General features: G+C 40.2%; 8 protein-coding genes across 8 annotated transcripts; 3 read left to right on the forward strand and 5 right to left on the reverse strand.

Moving 5' to 3' along the window:
• Positions 1-1,198: 1,198 nt before the first annotated feature.
• Positions 1,199-2,950, forward strand: SS1G_06855 (hypothetical protein; the record flags this gene model as incomplete). Its single annotated transcript, XM_001592564.1, has 3 exons — positions 1,199-1,414; positions 1,649-1,813; positions 2,126-2,950. 3 exons carry the CDS (start codon positions 1,199-1,201, stop codon positions 2,948-2,950), a joined length of 1,206 nt encoding a protein of 401 aa, XP_001592614.1.
• Positions 2,951-3,183: 233 nt separating this feature from the next.
• Positions 3,184-4,166, reverse strand: SS1G_06856 (predicted protein; the record flags this gene model as incomplete). Its single annotated transcript, XM_001592565.1, has 5 exons — positions 3,184-3,235; positions 3,358-3,415; positions 3,452-3,516; positions 3,751-3,859; positions 4,085-4,166. 5 exons carry the CDS (start codon positions 4,164-4,166, stop codon positions 3,184-3,186), a joined length of 366 nt encoding a protein of 121 aa, XP_001592615.1.
• Positions 4,167-4,590: 424 nt separating this feature from the next.
• Positions 4,591-4,937, reverse strand: SS1G_06857 (predicted protein; the record flags this gene model as incomplete). The annotated part of the gene is made up of 3 exons (XM_001592566.1): positions 4,591-4,658; positions 4,763-4,806; positions 4,927-4,937. The coding sequence occupies 3 exons, from the start codon at positions 4,935-4,937 to the stop codon at positions 4,591-4,593; spliced, it is 123 nt and encodes a 40-aa protein (XP_001592616.1).
• A 485-nt stretch (positions 4,938-5,422) lies between these two features.
• Positions 5,423-5,639, forward strand: SS1G_06858 (predicted protein; the record flags this gene model as incomplete). The annotated part of the gene is made up of 2 exons (XM_001592567.1): positions 5,423-5,441; positions 5,551-5,639. The coding sequence occupies 2 exons, from the start codon at positions 5,423-5,425 to the stop codon at positions 5,637-5,639; spliced, it is 108 nt and encodes a 35-aa protein (XP_001592617.1).
• A 1,637-nt stretch (positions 5,640-7,276) lies between these two features.
• Positions 7,277-7,525, reverse strand: SS1G_06859 (predicted protein; the record flags this gene model as incomplete). Its single annotated transcript, XM_001592568.1, has 1 exon — positions 7,277-7,525. The coding sequence occupies one exon, from the start codon at positions 7,523-7,525 to the stop codon at positions 7,277-7,279; it is 249 nt and encodes an 82-aa protein (XP_001592618.1).
• Positions 7,526-9,444: 1,919 nt separating this feature from the next.
• On the reverse strand, positions 9,445-9,934 carry SS1G_06860 (predicted protein; the record flags this gene model as incomplete). Its single annotated transcript, XM_001592569.1, has 2 exons — positions 9,445-9,616; positions 9,795-9,934. The coding sequence occupies 2 exons, from the start codon at positions 9,932-9,934 to the stop codon at positions 9,445-9,447; spliced, it is 312 nt and encodes a 103-aa protein (XP_001592619.1).
• A 1,344-nt stretch (positions 9,935-11,278) lies between these two features.
• On the forward strand, positions 11,279-12,535 carry SS1G_06861 (hypothetical protein; the record flags this gene model as incomplete). The annotated part of the gene is made up of 1 exon (XM_001592570.1): positions 11,279-12,535. One exon carries the CDS (start codon positions 11,279-11,281, stop codon positions 12,533-12,535), a length of 1,257 nt encoding a protein of 418 aa, XP_001592620.1.
• Positions 12,536-13,469: 934 nt separating this feature from the next.
• On the reverse strand, positions 13,470-15,439 carry SS1G_06862 (hypothetical protein; the record flags this gene model as incomplete). Its single annotated transcript, XM_001592571.1, has 2 exons — positions 13,470-13,479; positions 14,895-15,439. 2 exons carry the CDS (start codon positions 15,437-15,439, stop codon positions 13,470-13,472), a joined length of 555 nt encoding a protein of 184 aa, XP_001592621.1.
• Between the last annotated feature and the right edge of the window lie 1,405 nt (positions 15,440-16,844).

The raw sequence follows: 16,844 nt of genomic DNA on the forward strand, positions 1-16,844 counted from the left end.
CCCAGGAACTTCGGAGCGAGATACAATATCTCAAACAGGTGGAGACAAGGGCTTTTTGAGGTCAACCAAGGCATTATGGCATTCATATGCTCGTCCTCGGCGGTGGTGAATATATAAAGTAGCCAGTATATCTTGGCTACACTCTGCTCAAATGGTCCATCTTCCCATGCTGCAAATCTTGCACAGTTCCTATTAATTTGATAAAGCATCTCATGTATTAAATTTGAGAATACGGTTCTTTTCTTCTTTATAGTTGAACTTTACTATGCGGACTTGAGCCGCATGTTCACCACATAGATCTAACAGAAAAGAAACCTTCAAATACTTGGGTATCCACTGTAGAAGTTTGATGTCCACAGGCGAGATCAAATTTGAGTCCTGGGATTCTAATTTGGAATGGAAATCATGACACCGAGAATCACCTTTGATATTATGCCATTATTGGATTAGATTAAACATAAATATAATATACTATTCCAGAAATTTGTGTAGGAGCGCGTGGAAATGTAAGAAACTTAGAAACTTATTTTATGGTATATTAGATATGTAAATTGATAGTAACAGTGCATAATTTTGAAACCTTAACCGTCAAGTATTAGCTCAAATTTCAGTTCAAGGGTTTACAATATTAAGCTTGAATAATTAGCCCTTGAAGCTATTCCGAAGCCCGAAGTAAGACTTACAAGGCTCATATTTCCGTTTGGATTTGTGAAACTATCAAATCACAATTGAAGTTATCATTCGGAGCTCTAACTACACAACTCAGCGTCTTATACACAGCTTAAAAATTATGAAATTATGCATCTAAAGTTCTCCTTAAAGAATGCGGCTGAAAGTTTCCTAACCATCCACGAAAAGTAGGGAGCTGACTCATATTGCCAACATCTACCCCGCTCTCCCCGCTGTTACGAATCAATGATTTACGCATGACCAGGGCCTCACTACCCCGCAGTAACACATCCATAAACACTTGTACAGCTTATCAATCCATAACTTTCATATATGTTGGGCTGAAAGACTTCCCAGAAAAACCGAGCATTTCCATCGTTTTCACTTGAAAGCTTTCCGAAAATTTCTCATTTTTCGGGCGTGTAGTGCGGTCGAACGAACCGGAAAATTACAAACCTACTTCTTCAAGCTATATTTTATAGGCCTTAGTCATTATTGGCTATTAATACTTCCATCCCGGCAGAGTAATATGCGACTACTCAGTGCGAAAATTACGGAGCCCCTTCAGCTAGAGGAATTTCTTCAAAACAATACCCCCACCTACGCTATTCTTTCTCACAGATGGGAGGAAGATGAAGTGACATTTGAATACATAAAAAAGGAGGCATTTAATCAGAAGAAAGGTTTTGCAAAACTTGATGGATGTCGCAAAAAAGCTATGCAAGATGGATACGATTGGATCTGGGTTGGCACTTGCTGCATCGACAAATCGAGCTCCGCAGAACTCAGCGAAGCTATCAACTCAATGTACCGCTGGTACCAAAGCTCTGCTATTTGTTACGCATACCTATCAGACGTGGAAGAGATCAATTCTTTAGAGAAAAGTCAGTGGTTCACTCGTGGTTGGACATTACAAGAACTTATAGCACCGCGTCACGTCATTCTATTCGATATGCAGTGATGCTCACTTGGAACAAAGCATGATCTTGCACAGGAAATGACAAAAATTACAAATATCCCTAAATCTATTATACTAGGGAAGTATCCGACCCATTGCAACGTTGCTCAGCGAATGTCATGGGCTTCCAAACGACAAACTACTCGAGAAGAAGATATGGCATACTGCTTGATGGGACTATTTGACGTACACATGCCGCCGATATATGGGGAGGGATCTGAGAAGGCTTTTCTTCGACCTCAGCAAGAGATACTTGGGCGGAATTCAGATCAAACTTTGTTTTTGTGGGTCCCGTCTCATGAACCCTACAATCAGGGTCTGCTAGCAACTTCTCCAAGAGGATTCTGTACCGATTACAAATGCTTCGATTGGCTAGAACAATTCGTGCCAGCTAAAGACCCTCTCTTCAAGAAAAACCGAGATGATCCAAATCCATACGATTTATTCGCTCCGATGAAGTATACGCTTGGTAGTCGTTACTATAATGATGAAGAATAGGGGTTTGTTGATGGTCCATTAGTTGATGTGCAATCTAATTTTGGGTCTAATGGCCTAGAATTACAACTTCTTTCCTACGGCAGCGATCAAGTCTTGAACACCAACGAACCACCCAAAAAGATTGTCGTGGTCCTCGATGTCTTCGTCCAGTTATCTTACTTTCACACCAGCATCTCCTTGGTACTAGAGCGGGACACGGACCGAGATACCGGATTTATTTTAGATCGATTGGGAACTATGCAACGACTAATTTGCACGGAAAAGGGTTCCATACCTCTACTAGGCATCACTGTGCCCTCAAAAAGGAAATTAATTTCAATTTCTCAGATACCTGTATCAGCGCCTGGTAGCCCTGCCAAGTTCAGATTTAGTGTCCCATTTCCTGAAATAGTCTCGAAAGAAAGCGTGATTTGGCAAGCGGCAGACTCGGAAAGCCTCCTATGTTCTTCAACTGAGACCTTTGAGTGCATCGGGGGTGTCGTTTTGATTAATCATGTATGCCCAAAAAGGGATAAAGTCGAAAATCTAATCCTGGCATTTGGAACTCGAGGAAAACTTTCACCCGTATGGACCACTTTAATGGAAGTTGATGCTAACGATGTAACTGATCCATCTGTCAAGGAGGGCTATGGCACAGTGAACCTTCTAAATTCTAGAGACTATGAACGAGCAGACTTTTTCTTGGATGATTGCAAGCATACAATATGTGTGGATATTCATTATGGTCCAACTGACAATTGTCATGTCATCCATGTAGAAGAAACTTTGGGGCATCTGTATCGAGACCATAGTTCAACCGCTGAAGCATCGAGTGAGGGCGTCTGAAAGACTTCCATGACTAAAATAAAGCTCTCGATGGAAGACGTTTGTGTGTGATAGTTTGATGGAGTATCACTTCTCTTGTGGTTGAATTATTTTGATATACCATTCAAAACTACAAAGGGAAATTAAACTGAGAATCGTGGTGATAAATTTAGTGGGAGAAGAAAGTGATAGCTTGAACTGGATTTTTTTGGGGGGGGTTTTTTTTTACCATTTTGAACTTCGCACTACGTGTTTCACTTGGAAATTTTTTGGGCTTTGTCAGGACTCAGGACACAGACCGAATAACTAATGGATAAGGGTTTATGAGTTCTGTTTTTTTTTTTGTCATATAAAGAAGCTACTTAGGGTTCATTGATAGCATTATTATATATCACTTCGTGCTGTGCACCTCGCACACAAGTACTGACAAAACAACATTGGTAAAGCGGGACCTAGCTCCTAGAGAAGAACTCCTAACTTCAGGTTCTATTAGGTTTGTTTGTATTGCTAGGCTTATCTTACGCGCAGTTTGAACTATATATAAGTCAAAAGCTTCACAGATAATGAGAGATCGATTTATCAATAAGCTATGACGCTAGTAAGAGATACCTTGGTCGGGATAACATCATCGATACACTTGGAATCAACATGGCTTCTCTTCAGTGAATTGTACCAATTTTTAATGGTGGTGGTAATTGAATACTACGTGGTAGCCAGGATTAGATTGAATTGAAGGAGATGGTTGCTAGGAGTCTCATTGCTTGTGTTTATAGGCTGTTATTTGTGGTTCAATTATATTCCAGGGTAACTAATTTACTTACCGTGTCTTGCTCATAATCAATACAATCTTTCCAGCACTGAAGATTCCTATCTCAATGCTCCCTAACAATTTCCTTGCTCTATATCTCGTCAAAACAAGTAGACCATTTTCTTGAAGGTGTTTTATCGAAATCCTCCACGTGCCTGACTAAACGCTTGAATTTCATCGCGATTAATCCTTAGATAACTGGCTTGGGATGAGAATACTGTAGTACATATCTCGACAAAGAGTTGTTGGAACTTTGTTAGCCTTATCTATTCTGGTTGTCCATTACTGTTCCACCAGAAGCTTATTCTGGGAAATTATATTTATACCTCTGCTACTCCTTATCTTACTGTTTTCTCCAGTTTTGGTCCTGTTGGCTTGTTGCTTCTTACCCTCATGTTCATAGGAACAAGTGTATTTTCGTACGGGCATGATTTGTGTCAAAGAGGAGTATGTGTGACGAGAAGAAACGAGGTGGAATGCGCCTTGGTGAATATGTATTCCCCGCTGAATATGGAGAAGCGTGGTGATAACATAGCTTTCTGTCTAAGATTTTAAACTTAGTGACGATGCTTGAAAGTTGGCGGGCGTCTAAAAATGGGATGGTGGTCGAGTAATCCAACAGATCTGAACCATAGAGAGGTTTGAAATTTAAAACATCAGTTCTTCTGGCTACAGTAGACACCAATAACTGGAACATGGTATGAAATCTCGTCAGACCGTTGATATCGTAGTTACAACCTTTCTTCCGAGCTCCTGAACTGGCAGAATAAAAACGTCATGGTGGAAGCAATGTGCTGTTGGGGTTTAGTAAGGGATTTATTTGCCATTTGAATACTAGATTGTTGCTGCCAAGTCAGATTTGCCGCCAATGCAGCACATTTGGGGGGTCGGGGAGCCCTTTGATCTTACGGAAAAGAGGTGCTATGATACTTTGTATTTCACGCATGTTAGTTGCACTACCAAAAGTGACAACTGCCGTGGTTTCTTTCATCTATCATGCTACTCCGAGATTCGATATGACCTACCGCTCAAATTCACTCCACCCCTCAGATTGAACAATGCCAGGTAGCTAAATTTATCAGATCGCACTCAAAAGATTCGGAAAACACTCCATCAAAAGATCGCGCGATACATGCTTTCTTTGTAGCCCGAGAAAAATGATATTCCTGTTGGAGACTATAAATCGTACAGATTTGCCATTTTTGATGACAACTTACTGGCTCAGGGCATGTAGTAAGATCTAAAGGCTTGCAATTTGGCTGGAGATGTTGATATGCTCTACACAATCATAATTCATGATTTGAACAGACTAGATTCTTGTTTTATACAGTTTTGATTTATGATTATAAGGTCTTTTAGAGTTGCAGTAGTGGTATAATAGGAAGAATCATGAAATATAAAAAAAGCTTCGCTAAATTTGAAATCACAATTAAACAGGCGATGAATGATATTGTTGGCGTGTAATAAAGTCGAGTACATGTACTAAATGCTGCTCTTTTTCCTGCAACAATCGTAGTCACACATAAACTTTACTCTCGCAAAATCAGTACATACAGGTTTTCCCTCAAGATGATTTCATTCACGGATAATACATAAATCAAATCTACTTTGTGGAATTGTTCCTCGCTCCTAACGTTGATAAAAAAAAAGGGGCTCGCTTAACGTGGCGATCAAGCAAGAGCCAAATGTCTGTCTTGGCATCGAGTATATATTGGTGTGAAGTTTTCTTAGAATCTAAGATTTCTACGACCCTCATATGCATATACCTGCATCTGCATATAAGTAATTGTGTTGCTAATATTTAAAAATGCAGCGATGAAAGTCTTTACTGGCAGCAAGAATAGCAGTGAAGTAGTCACAATCATTCCGATTTTGAGCTTGGATCCTCGTCCCGATGACTAAAGTAGCTATCGACATTAAATTTCTCGGAATTAGCGATTTGAAATTACGCTAGAGACTTCATGCGCCTTTTTTTCCTAAAGGACTTAGATGCCTACTAACTTCTCACTTAGTGTGGGCGGATGCTGTGGGCGGCTGGGTGGGGTTCCTGGATCCCGATAGCGCACTGCGAGGGGGATGGAACAGGAAACTGATTATATTACATTGTAGAGGATTCAAATAGAAGAACTAATGGATTTAATAATAGGCTGGGTTGAGTTCAAGGGGGTCAAAAAAAGACTTGTGGAAAACGATTGATTATTCCAGGAAAAAAAGTGGAGTCCTCTCTGCTGTCTAATTACCTAGAGTCATTTGATTATAGAATTCTAAACTATTAGCTACATTTTTGGCCTCAGTATCTCAACTTCTTTGCAATAATTATGATCCTTATTTTCTATACCCCACGTAAGACTATTATTGTACAACGCTGTGAGTGGCATATTGAGTAAGAGGCCAAGCTACAAATTAGTAGTGGTGAAATTCGTATGTTCTTAGTTTTAGATCTTGCCACAAAAGAATGATATAACTCTAATTCTGTACCTCAGCTTTGCTGAAATTTTTGAAGCCGGCTTAGTGACCATGTATTTTACTCTTTAACAGATCGTTGATACCAAGATAGTATATAAGGCAATGATAAAAGTATACTAGCTCATAATGGCTCCATGTGGCAAGGCGCGAAAGAGCCGGGAAATATTTAGGGAGTAGGGCGCAAAAAATGGGACTCAGACTGGAGCAGGTAAATATCCACAGCATTAGGTAAGTCTATTTGTCAATGAAACTTATGGTTGTATTTTTGGCAACGGATTAGAATGCAACCTCTCTTGCCATTGTTTACGAAGAGCTAAATTATCTTGGGGCAACTGTCTTGAAACGCGTTCATCTCTTTCCTGACCCACGCTTTTGACTTTTAACTGTTGACCCGTGAGAATAGCCATACATTGATGGACTGTACAAAGAAATTTTTGATTTCCTCACATATGCATAACACGATGTTTTAAAATTTTCCTTCAGGTCGGCTGAACTTCTCATATGGCCACCCACTCACTCTATCGCCCTCATTCCGCTCGGGTAGAGCCACGAGCCTTAACTGACACCAAGGGAACTGATTTTCAAAAAAAAAAAGTCTTCGGATGTGAAGTAACGGCCCATTTTGAGAGGAATTAAAACCCAGTGTACTAGTTTTCTGGTCAAATCATGTACTCTAGAGTTTTTTGTATAGTAGCGCAATCTTCGGACAATATTTTGGGTGTTGAATTGATGTGTCTGGATACTCTGCGCTTCTTTCACCTTAATTTCGGATTAAACACAATTCATATTACCCACTAGGTAGTTTTCGCTTTTCCTCCTCCATCTTCCTTCCGATTGTATGAACCAACAACGTAAATAGACTTCGCACTCCGAGTATTCCAAGTAAGACAAATTTGTGAGGTGGAAAGTCATTAATCTTTAATGGTGTAACCTTGTTGTCATATTAACTTAGAAAGCTTGGGACTTTTGAAGCTATGCTCAAGTACCTAAATCGTTGACGTGTTGCAATTAATATTGTTCTGAGGCACTGCCAGAATTTATCGACCGAAAAAAAAATGATTTAGAGCTAAGAGCTACTCTGAAAGATGCTTGGCAGTATTTCGATCCCCGTCCGTTTGACCTGAATCAGCTGCGACATTACATCCCCAAATTATAAGTTTCAAGCCCATTTTCGTCACCTTACCAACATTTTTTTGTTTTTCCGATATTCGAGCTTTGGTATTTGAGTTTGTGGAGGAAACACTTATGTGCTCGGTGGTATTATTAAGCTTCTCCATTAGATCGTACACTCCCATTGAATAACCATTACAATAGTCACACATCATTAGGCCATTTCATCTATTTACTTTTTTTGGGGGGAATTAGCATAAATAATCGTGTGAAAGTTAAAAACTTTTCTCATGATGTAGATGAACTCAAAAAATCTTTTCCGTGGGGCTAGCTTCTGGGAAGTACTCTCTTTGATAACTTGAATTCGCTTGACGGTCACCCTTTACTACTCTAAACAGTAATACAGGGGGGGTGATAGCAGGATAAACAAGGATATCACTTTCACTTAACCGCAAATCTAGCCCCTAACAGTCTGCTTAGGTCCAGTGCTTGATATTTAGCAAATGGAACCTTTCAGAACCTACAAGTTCTCCTCACTCAGGGCTTTCCAAACACATTTTTGCTGCATATCTACAAATTCACCTGAAAAGGCCTCATCCCGACAAGTGTATAAGTGGTATCTCGATAGTATGTAGCCATAATATTAGAGAAAATTAGTCCGGAGCCATTATCCTTTTGGTGCCGGCGGCTGGGGCTAGTATATCTTATGGTCTAGGAAATGCGTCCACTCACAGCCCAAGAAAGTCTCATTTTGCATATCTATAATTGAGCAACAGATAGTATACCGCTTCTTGAGGGCTTACAGATCCAAAATTATGAAAAGTTTGATTTCCCGGTATCAATCTGGGCCACTTTCAAATAGCTTTTCCTAGGGTCGGTAACCAAAGCCCATTTAGCGCTTCGACGTCTTTGATGTTCTCGATTTCGAGGAAAGTGCGATGTTGCGGATCTATGTTTCCATTTACAGATATCATGCTGGTATCATATGTGATAATAAATCCACGAATCCGTACGGAGTTTAAACGTATTAATGATTAGAGCGGCGTAACGTATAAAAAAAAAGGTAGGCTTTATAACCGAAAAGACAATAAGATAAATGATTAGTTTACTAAAGACCTGTAACCGCGCAGCAGGAAGATTCAAGCCCTAGATGAAATCCCCAAAAATCGGGGTATTGGAGTCTCCGAACTGAGAGACCTCGGGTCGATGAAGTGAAAAAAAAATATGTCTTTAGGTCCAAACGCTTGAGTCAAACCGACCACAATTAGTAAAATTTTTAAGCCAAAACTAGCCATTCCAGGCCTGGAAACCACGACTAGCACTTCCAATCAACCACTCAAAATCCTCAGAAGATTTTTGTTGCACATCTACATGTCCGTGTACAAGTAATATCCTCGCAAGTGCGGTTTTTATACTTGTAAAAGTGATTCATTATACTGTCAAATTTTATCTAAATATCGAGAACTAAAGAATTAAGGTCTTCCACTTGTGGTTTAGCACCTTAATTATGGTACCTGCTCAGAGTCAGATTTTGAAATTTCTTTGCCGGAGGAGTATTTAGTATGGCAGCGGTCTCGAGTCCTAAATGATTGGTTTTTCTAGTTTCAAAACTAAGTTAGTGAACAGTATTGTCTTTTACTCTAAAGCCTTTGATGGGTTATGTTGCATATCTACATATTCAATATGCAGCTCGATCCTAGCAAATGCGTGGGTAATAGACGTCACAGTTCTTGAAAAAGGTGAATTTTGATTGATTGGGAAACCTATCTAACTCAAACATCCCGCTTTCTTTATATCCGCCACTCACACAAAATTATTATTTAAAACACCTCACAGAGGCCTCTCGATAATCATATGTTGCATATCTGCATTCTGAAGGTATAGAACTCATCCCAACAAGAATACAAATTTCACCCAAGACAACTAGTAAACCATTAATCTAGAATCTAAGCCATAAATCAATAGGCAAATGGGGTATCGGAAGTGAAACAAGACTTTCTTGAATCCCCTGTCTCCTATGCTATATAGTCGGCCAGAAACACCGTGATTGGAAATTACCTTCTATTATATCAGTTTTTACATAGCCTCGTCGTAAATTATTAAGCTGGTTAGAAAGGTTCGTAGCACATGATCATAGCTTCGTCGCTGTCATATCTGGCCCTCTCGTCATAAAAGCACCGCTTGAGTCCAGTATTCTCCTTAGATTACCATCTACTATAGTCCATTCATAAGTCAAACTAAGTTCGACAGAGAGTGACGAACCGTCTGCGGCCCATACCATAAATCCCATACCCGTTTTGCATCTAGCAAAATGTTAAGTCCATTCCATATCGACAGTTCATTCTTCGCCGCGAACTCAAAACTTAATCATTCCATCCAAAATGTCATCTTATCCTATGCTCAAACAAAATGCCTCCATCTTTATCCGCCACACTTTCCCTTTCTGAAAATGGCTCCAGAAGATCCGATCTCGACAATTACCCTCTAAACTCCAACTGTAAACTTATATCCTGCCAATCCAACAACGCAATGATGATGAACATCAAATTAATGATAGCCAATAACCAAAGAGAGAATTTTATGCCAAAGTTGTATTCCGCGTGAAGTACACCCTTTTCCATGTTCGGCATCGATCATCCTGGATAGGGGAAACCCAAGAGGGCATTTTGCGCCGGCGGGCGACTGATGGGTAGTGGGAAGGGCTTGTGTAGGAAAGATATGGATATGATAGATTTAGAATTCGTAACTTTGTCATTTTCCTTGTCTTCTTTTTCCTTCTTGACTTTCTTCTCAGTGTCCAATCGGTGACGCATGCGTTATTCGCGTGATGGCTTTCATTCCTTGGAGTTGAATGCATTCTACGTCAGTTTTTAGGTTTTGATATGAGGTGATATGTTGATATACTCCACTATTGGATGTATTTATGCGGGCACATTAGAAAACATAATAATAACATATGGGCTAAAGCTACCAATAATTAAGTAACTCTGTGCCATGCCCGGAGCTCTTAAGACATATGCAAAACAATCAGACGGCAAGGAACGTGGCAACAATTGACCGATCCCTCGTATGCCACCGCAGCGCCTTGAAAGTACTTGAAAAGGGTTTCATCTCGTTACAAATTCATGCAAAAAATCGGTTTGCTGCATGATATCAAGAAAGAACATAGCTACCCGCCCACATTCCGCAGCATCACTATGAATCTGTTTGAAGAATAGACAATGCATTTGATGAGTAGACGGTGGCTTACTTGAGCACCTCATCTGGGCAAGGCGTGATAAACTTGAGATTGGTATAAATTATCTGGTGATATATCGTCCACTCGGACTTGTGCCAAATTCCCAGATGATACCAATGCAGCTTGACCGACTGGGCAAGGCTGCTAATGACCTTTGAAGAAAGTCTGTACTACCGAAGATCGAGACAGCTCATGAATTTTCCCCATGTAAACCTGAAGGATAGTCTAAAACCAGCATTTGCCCTCGTTGTCCTTGCTTTATCCTGCATTTCCGGGACAACCGGTGTTACAATTGTTATGTCAAGCTGGTGAAAGATAATGCAAGGAAGAGGAGGTGAGTAAGATTTCCCAATCATTCGTCAAACCCTTTGAGGAAAATATGGTAAAGTTGCCAAATACCGGTACTCCAAATAATTTATGTGAACGTGCCAAAAGCCAAAAGAAGAGCAACAAACGTTGTGGTCGAAGCTCGTCTACTTCGTACATTGAATCAACCCCGCCTCAAATTTGATAAAACCACACCCTCTAAAATCCTGCCCGCAAATTCAAAGACGTCACCAAAACATCCTAGCTTAATTGAGCTTCTAGAAGCTGTCGTGCGAGTATTCATAGTTACACCTACTTCACATCTGTACCACAACGAAAACAAGGCAACACATCTGCAATTACCCTCACCGACTTCTTAAAAACTTCTCACATTCCTCAACATATCAATATCCTCGCCAGCATGGTTCTCGAGAACTCATCTTCTAAAGAGGTAAACGAATCATTCGACTCAATTCCTACATCCGACAGCGATCCTTATGCGTCTTCAGAACAAGGTCAAGGTGAAGGCCAAGGTACGGGTATAGAGATGTACAGAATCCAAACCAGTACATTACCTAAACCTTTACCGATATTCGGTCCTCTATTCGGTTTCAATGATACCTTTCTAAGCAAGATCGTCAATGCCCGGGTCCAGAATGCAATCAAAGTTACAAACCGGCCTCTAAGACATGAAGAAATCGACGCCCTTGCATATCACACGGCGAAAATCATCAGAATTAATTCATTCGCTCCTGTTGCAGGATTATCTGCGGGAATCTACAGAGCAACTCAAACTGCCGCCACTTTCCGATTTCCATTCTATCAACCAAACCTTGAAACGTTCAATTCAAGTGTATTCCCACATCCGCGAATGCCTTACATCAGGGGATTTCCGGCAATCATTGCCTGGCATACATTTAGAGGTTTATGTTATTGTTATGTAGGACAAACGGTATCAAAATTGCTAATTGGAGCATATGCGGCTAGTGTAGGGGCAGTAGGACAAATGGGTGATAAACGATTAAAAGATATTGTAAAAGCTACTACGGAAGAAGTTGCCAGAACTCAAAAGAATCTACCTAGTCCAGCAGGAATCCCAAGACCACGAATGAAGCCGGGACAAGGACAAGGACAATCACAAAGTGGAAATACTCAGGATTATGATGATGCTAGTCCAACGGGTGGCGATTGGTATGGAGATGATACACCGGGATCTGCACAATCAACCCCTCAGACTTTTCCGCCCATGAAACCACAAAGTAGACAATTCCCCAAACAAGCTTCAGCACAAGCACCAGCCAACGCACCAGCACAAGAAGAAGAAAGGCCATTCGATTTATTCGATGACGCATCACCTACCAGTGGACAAGAAATGGATACCAATACAAGCACATCTCAAACTTCCAAAGCAACCTCAGGTTCAGCATGGGAACGAATTCGTCGTGGTGAAAAACTTGGTTCTAATATCAATACACCTACACAATCTCGACAATCTGGTGGGACTAAAAATACACCTAAAGCTTCTGAAATAGCAAGTACAGATAGTTTTACATTTTCCAAAACAGAAGAAGAGAGAAATTTGGCGCAATTGGAGGCGCAGAAGGAATTTGATGCGAGAGTTGAGAAGGAGAGAAGGGGTGGGGATTTTAGTAGTGCTGGAGATCAGAAGAAATGGTGAAGTGGGATTTGAATATTGTATGACTGTATGATTATTTGAGTTGAATTATTAAATACTTATGAATATTGAGTGTTTAAGTTATATGTGTATTTATGAATTTTATTTAAATTGAATTAAAATGAAATAAATAAAGATATCTCTTTATTTCTTGATTGAATTTAATATTTTATTTTCAAATGTGTTAAAAGGAATGACCTCACACAGGGAATAGTGGGAAGCTGATAGGGCAGAACTGAGGTAATATTGGTCTAGTAGTGTGACCAAAAGGGTGTTTATAGACCAGCAATTGTATTTAACTTAGAATCTACAGGTGAAGAGCACCTGTAGATGGGGATAGCTACTCTATATATACACAAATGAATGGCCTAGCCGCAAATGGCTAGGCAAAAAGAAGTCATATTTATTCCTCCAATGATCTTACTTTACCGATAACCATTGATACCTAGTACTTGTCCGGATCTGATCCTCAGGTCACCTAAATCGCATACTAATCTCGAGTAATCGTATCATGTGTGGACATGGTTAATGTACCTGAGGTTTCTTATATAATAAAGGTGGGAGGAAAGCAGGGATTTCCGTCACAAGTAGGTTAATCTCTCTTCTAAGTTCTACGGAAGTGCGAAGCTCTCTTACAGAGAGCTTCTCAATCTAGTCCTAATAGGACTAGTGCCCTGTGCACGTGCTACGCAGGAACCATTCACTTTAACAAATAATAATATTATTTTTTATTTTATTTTATTTTATTTTATTTTATTTATTCTCAAGAATTTTTTTCATAATTCTTTAATTCAATTTTAAAATAATTTATAAAAACTAAAAAAAACTACTCAAGAAACCCTACCCACTATAATATAAAAAATTAAATTAAATGAAAATTAAATTAAAGAATATTATTATTAAAAAAAATACTTCAAAAAACTTAATTTTCGAAACTTTAGATTATCCTCTCCCCTTTCCCTCTTTCCTTCCTTTCTTCCTTCATTCCCCAGTAAACAGTTAACAGTACCAGCCTGTCTGTCTACCTCTCTGTCTTTCTTTAATTCCTCCCGGTATGTATTTATTAATTAATTAATTATTTCCTATCTCTCCATCTCTCCATCCATTCATTCCCAATTACCCCCTCCCTCTTAATTATTCTCAAAGTATTTTTTTCTCTCTTCTTCTTTGTATACCCTATACCCTGTGCCTTGTGCCTTTCTTGCATCTTATCCCAGTACCCATTCCGAAATCCGATTTTGTAAACCCGTACGTAAGTAACGTATGATTGATTGATTGAAAATTGAATGATTAAATCCTCCCTTTCTGTATCTTGACTTTTCATCTTTTGTGTTTTGGTGTTTTGACGTGTTTTGGTGTGATGTTTTGGTCCTGTGCTCCATTTGCTTGCATATATCGCAATCAAATCATCGATATTAAGTCCCGCGCCCATTCATCCTCATTCCTATCGAAGTATTGAAAATCACCCCTTCCCTACATGTAACCATGTAACTTAATTCTCACCATCACCATTACCCAAATCCACGCCCGAATCCCTCCTCGCACACCTCTCCATCTCCTCTCTTTCCCTCTCCCTCTCCCTCTCCCCCTCAACAACCTCATCACACCACCCCAAAGCCACACCCCCCCACCTCTCCACCCCCTTATACCTGCTCATCTCCCCCTCCCACCCCCTAACCTGTTTCGCCAGGGATTCCGCCTCCTTAACCCCCAACTCCATCAATCCTTCCATATAAGTCCTCACAGTAAACAAAACCGCTCCTGATTTCGGCAGGCGCGTAAATGTCTGTCGTTCGCGTCTTACGTAGATATCTGATGCGGTGAGGGGATGCGTAGGGGAACGAGGTGGTTCAGGTGTGTCTTGGAAGAGAATGGGTGTGGTTTGGATGAAGAGGTTTGAGCGTTCCATGCAGGTGCGTGGTGTGAGGTGGGTGAAGTATCTAGGATTTTGTTAATTAGGGGTTATTTTTTTTTGTGGATAGGATGGAATGGAAGTTGTGTTTTATTTTGGTTAAGGTATTAAGATGTTTTTCAAAGATGTATTAAAACAGATACATACCGGTTAACACTCTTTCCTAATTTTTCTTTCCAACCCGGAACAGGTGCGTGTAGAACAGCCATACTACTCCCAATCCTCTCTTGTAATTTCCAACCTGCGGGGAAAAGAGTAGCAGAAGCCATTAATTTCCATTCCGCATCTTCACCTTCCTCAGGATCCTGAAGAAGAATATTAAAATCTTCCATACAAAGTCTCGCAGCCGTTTCAAGGGGATTAGAACACGAAGAACCAATAATATGTTCTTCCCCTGTTAATTTATTTAGGATTTTCTCAGAAGAAACAAGCTCGAAATAATCCGGATACCTCTCTAGTAAAAACTCAACCGTCATATCTAATACCTCATACGTAGCCGAAACAGCCGGTTTCAATACCTGCAACACACACGGACCATGGGTTTCTAATAATGATGCACGAAGCGTGTGTTCGGATTGGTAGAAGGAATCAATGGTTAACCAGTTGGATTGGTCGAGTCGTTTGAGACCCATGGATGTTGGGTGTGGAGAGCTGGGTTTGAGAGGTGGGAGGATGTAAGGTGGTTTTTGGGGGGCGGGTTCGGGTTTGCTTTGTTTTTGGGGAGTGCTGGGTGTGGATGTGGATGTGGATGGGTTGGTTTTTGAGTTTGGTGATGGTGTTGCTGATGAGGTGGGTGAGGTGCATGATAGGAGACGGGAGATGTTGGGGAGAGGGTTGTGGAGAAATTTTGTTGTGTTGGTTGCTGAACGTGATGTTGAGGATGTTTTTTGATGGTTTGGAGATTGAACTCGATGGGTGTGAGTCTTTCGTCGAGAACTGAGGATATATAACATGCAAGCCGTAGCAAGCACAATGATAGATTCCACGAGCAACATATTGCTTTCGCTGTATATGTTTATGTTTCGTGACGACGAGGATAAAGATTTGAACTGCCAGTATACAGTAGGAAGAGTTGAAGGTAAAGTTGAAGTTGAAGTTGAGGATAAAGTTAAAGTTGAAGGCGAAGATGATGAAGATGAATTTGAAGACAGAGATAGTAAACCCTCCAAACCCATTGGAAACGACATATTTATATCTTCTATCACCACATAAGGCTCCTTCGCATCCCCCACAAAAGTAGATGCAGAAATTCGCAAAGAAGATCCAGACCGATTCATCTGATTCCGAACAGGCATTCCCGATAACCCATGTACGAGTGGCGTCTGCACCATTCTATCTTGCATAGCTACCCGGAGAAATTTCTTGGATAGTCTTTGACAAGGAGTGTTCCCGATTCCGAGCCGTTGCATATGTACCTAGTAGGTATGCTGTGGTCGGCACTTGAAAAAGGAAGTTTTGCTTTTGCGGGAAAGGTGAGTGAGGTAAGGGAGAAGAATGTAAATGTAGCAGGGAAGGAAGCGAGCAAGCAAGCAAGCAGGAATATCTCAAAAAAGTAGGACTAGTAAATGAATTATGTGAATAATATATAAAAATTCTTCCTTGTTACTTAATGAAAGAATTACCAGTTGATGTATGGTATATGTATATGTTTGAATATGTGGGCGAGAGAATTGGAAGACGAGTTATAAATAATATTGAGAGAAAAGATGCCGTGTAGAGATATGTATGGATCGGTGTAACTTCAGGCTGCAAAATCCTGCAATGAAAGTAGGACGACAGGAATATTCGAGAATGAAAAAGATAGGGTAGATGATAATAGATAAGAAGTGCTAGAAATAAGTCCCAGCTAAACGGGTTGGGAAGGAGGGTCTTTCTTCAATCTCATACACATACACATACACATACATATACATATACATATACATACATACACATATTCCCCAATCCCGTCATATCACACTATCATTATGGAGAAGAGAAGTTAGATTGTTCGATTTTACCTGAGCTTAGACTCAGCCTTGATTTTGTCCACCTATATTTCTTGGATCTGGAATGGAATAAGAAGCTACAACCTAGCAGTATGGCTGTGATTAAATTACCCCATTGCCCCTCGATAGATCATTCAGATGGTCCACTCGGTCCGCAGTTTCTTGTGTGTAGTGTATGTAGTGTATGTATGTGTTAGAATTACCTTGACAATTTACGAGAAATGAACATGGGGGCGGGGAGTTATCAAAAACGGAAATCCCTTGAGTGAAGAGTCTGGAATGATGCCAAAAAAAAAAGCAAAAATAAGGAAAAAAACAAAATAATCATTTTGATACCAATACGATCTAAATATCTAGATCTAACTATCCACAGACAAGTATGTTCCTTGCCACCAAATTGTGAGGGTTCGGT

This window comes from Sclerotinia sclerotiorum, genomic scaffold (assembly GCF_000146945.2).
Source record: "Sclerotinia sclerotiorum 1980 UF-70 scaffold_8 genomic scaffold, whole genome shotgun sequence".
Taxonomy (NCBI): Eukaryota; Fungi; Ascomycota; class Leotiomycetes; order Helotiales; family Sclerotiniaceae; genus Sclerotinia; species Sclerotinia sclerotiorum.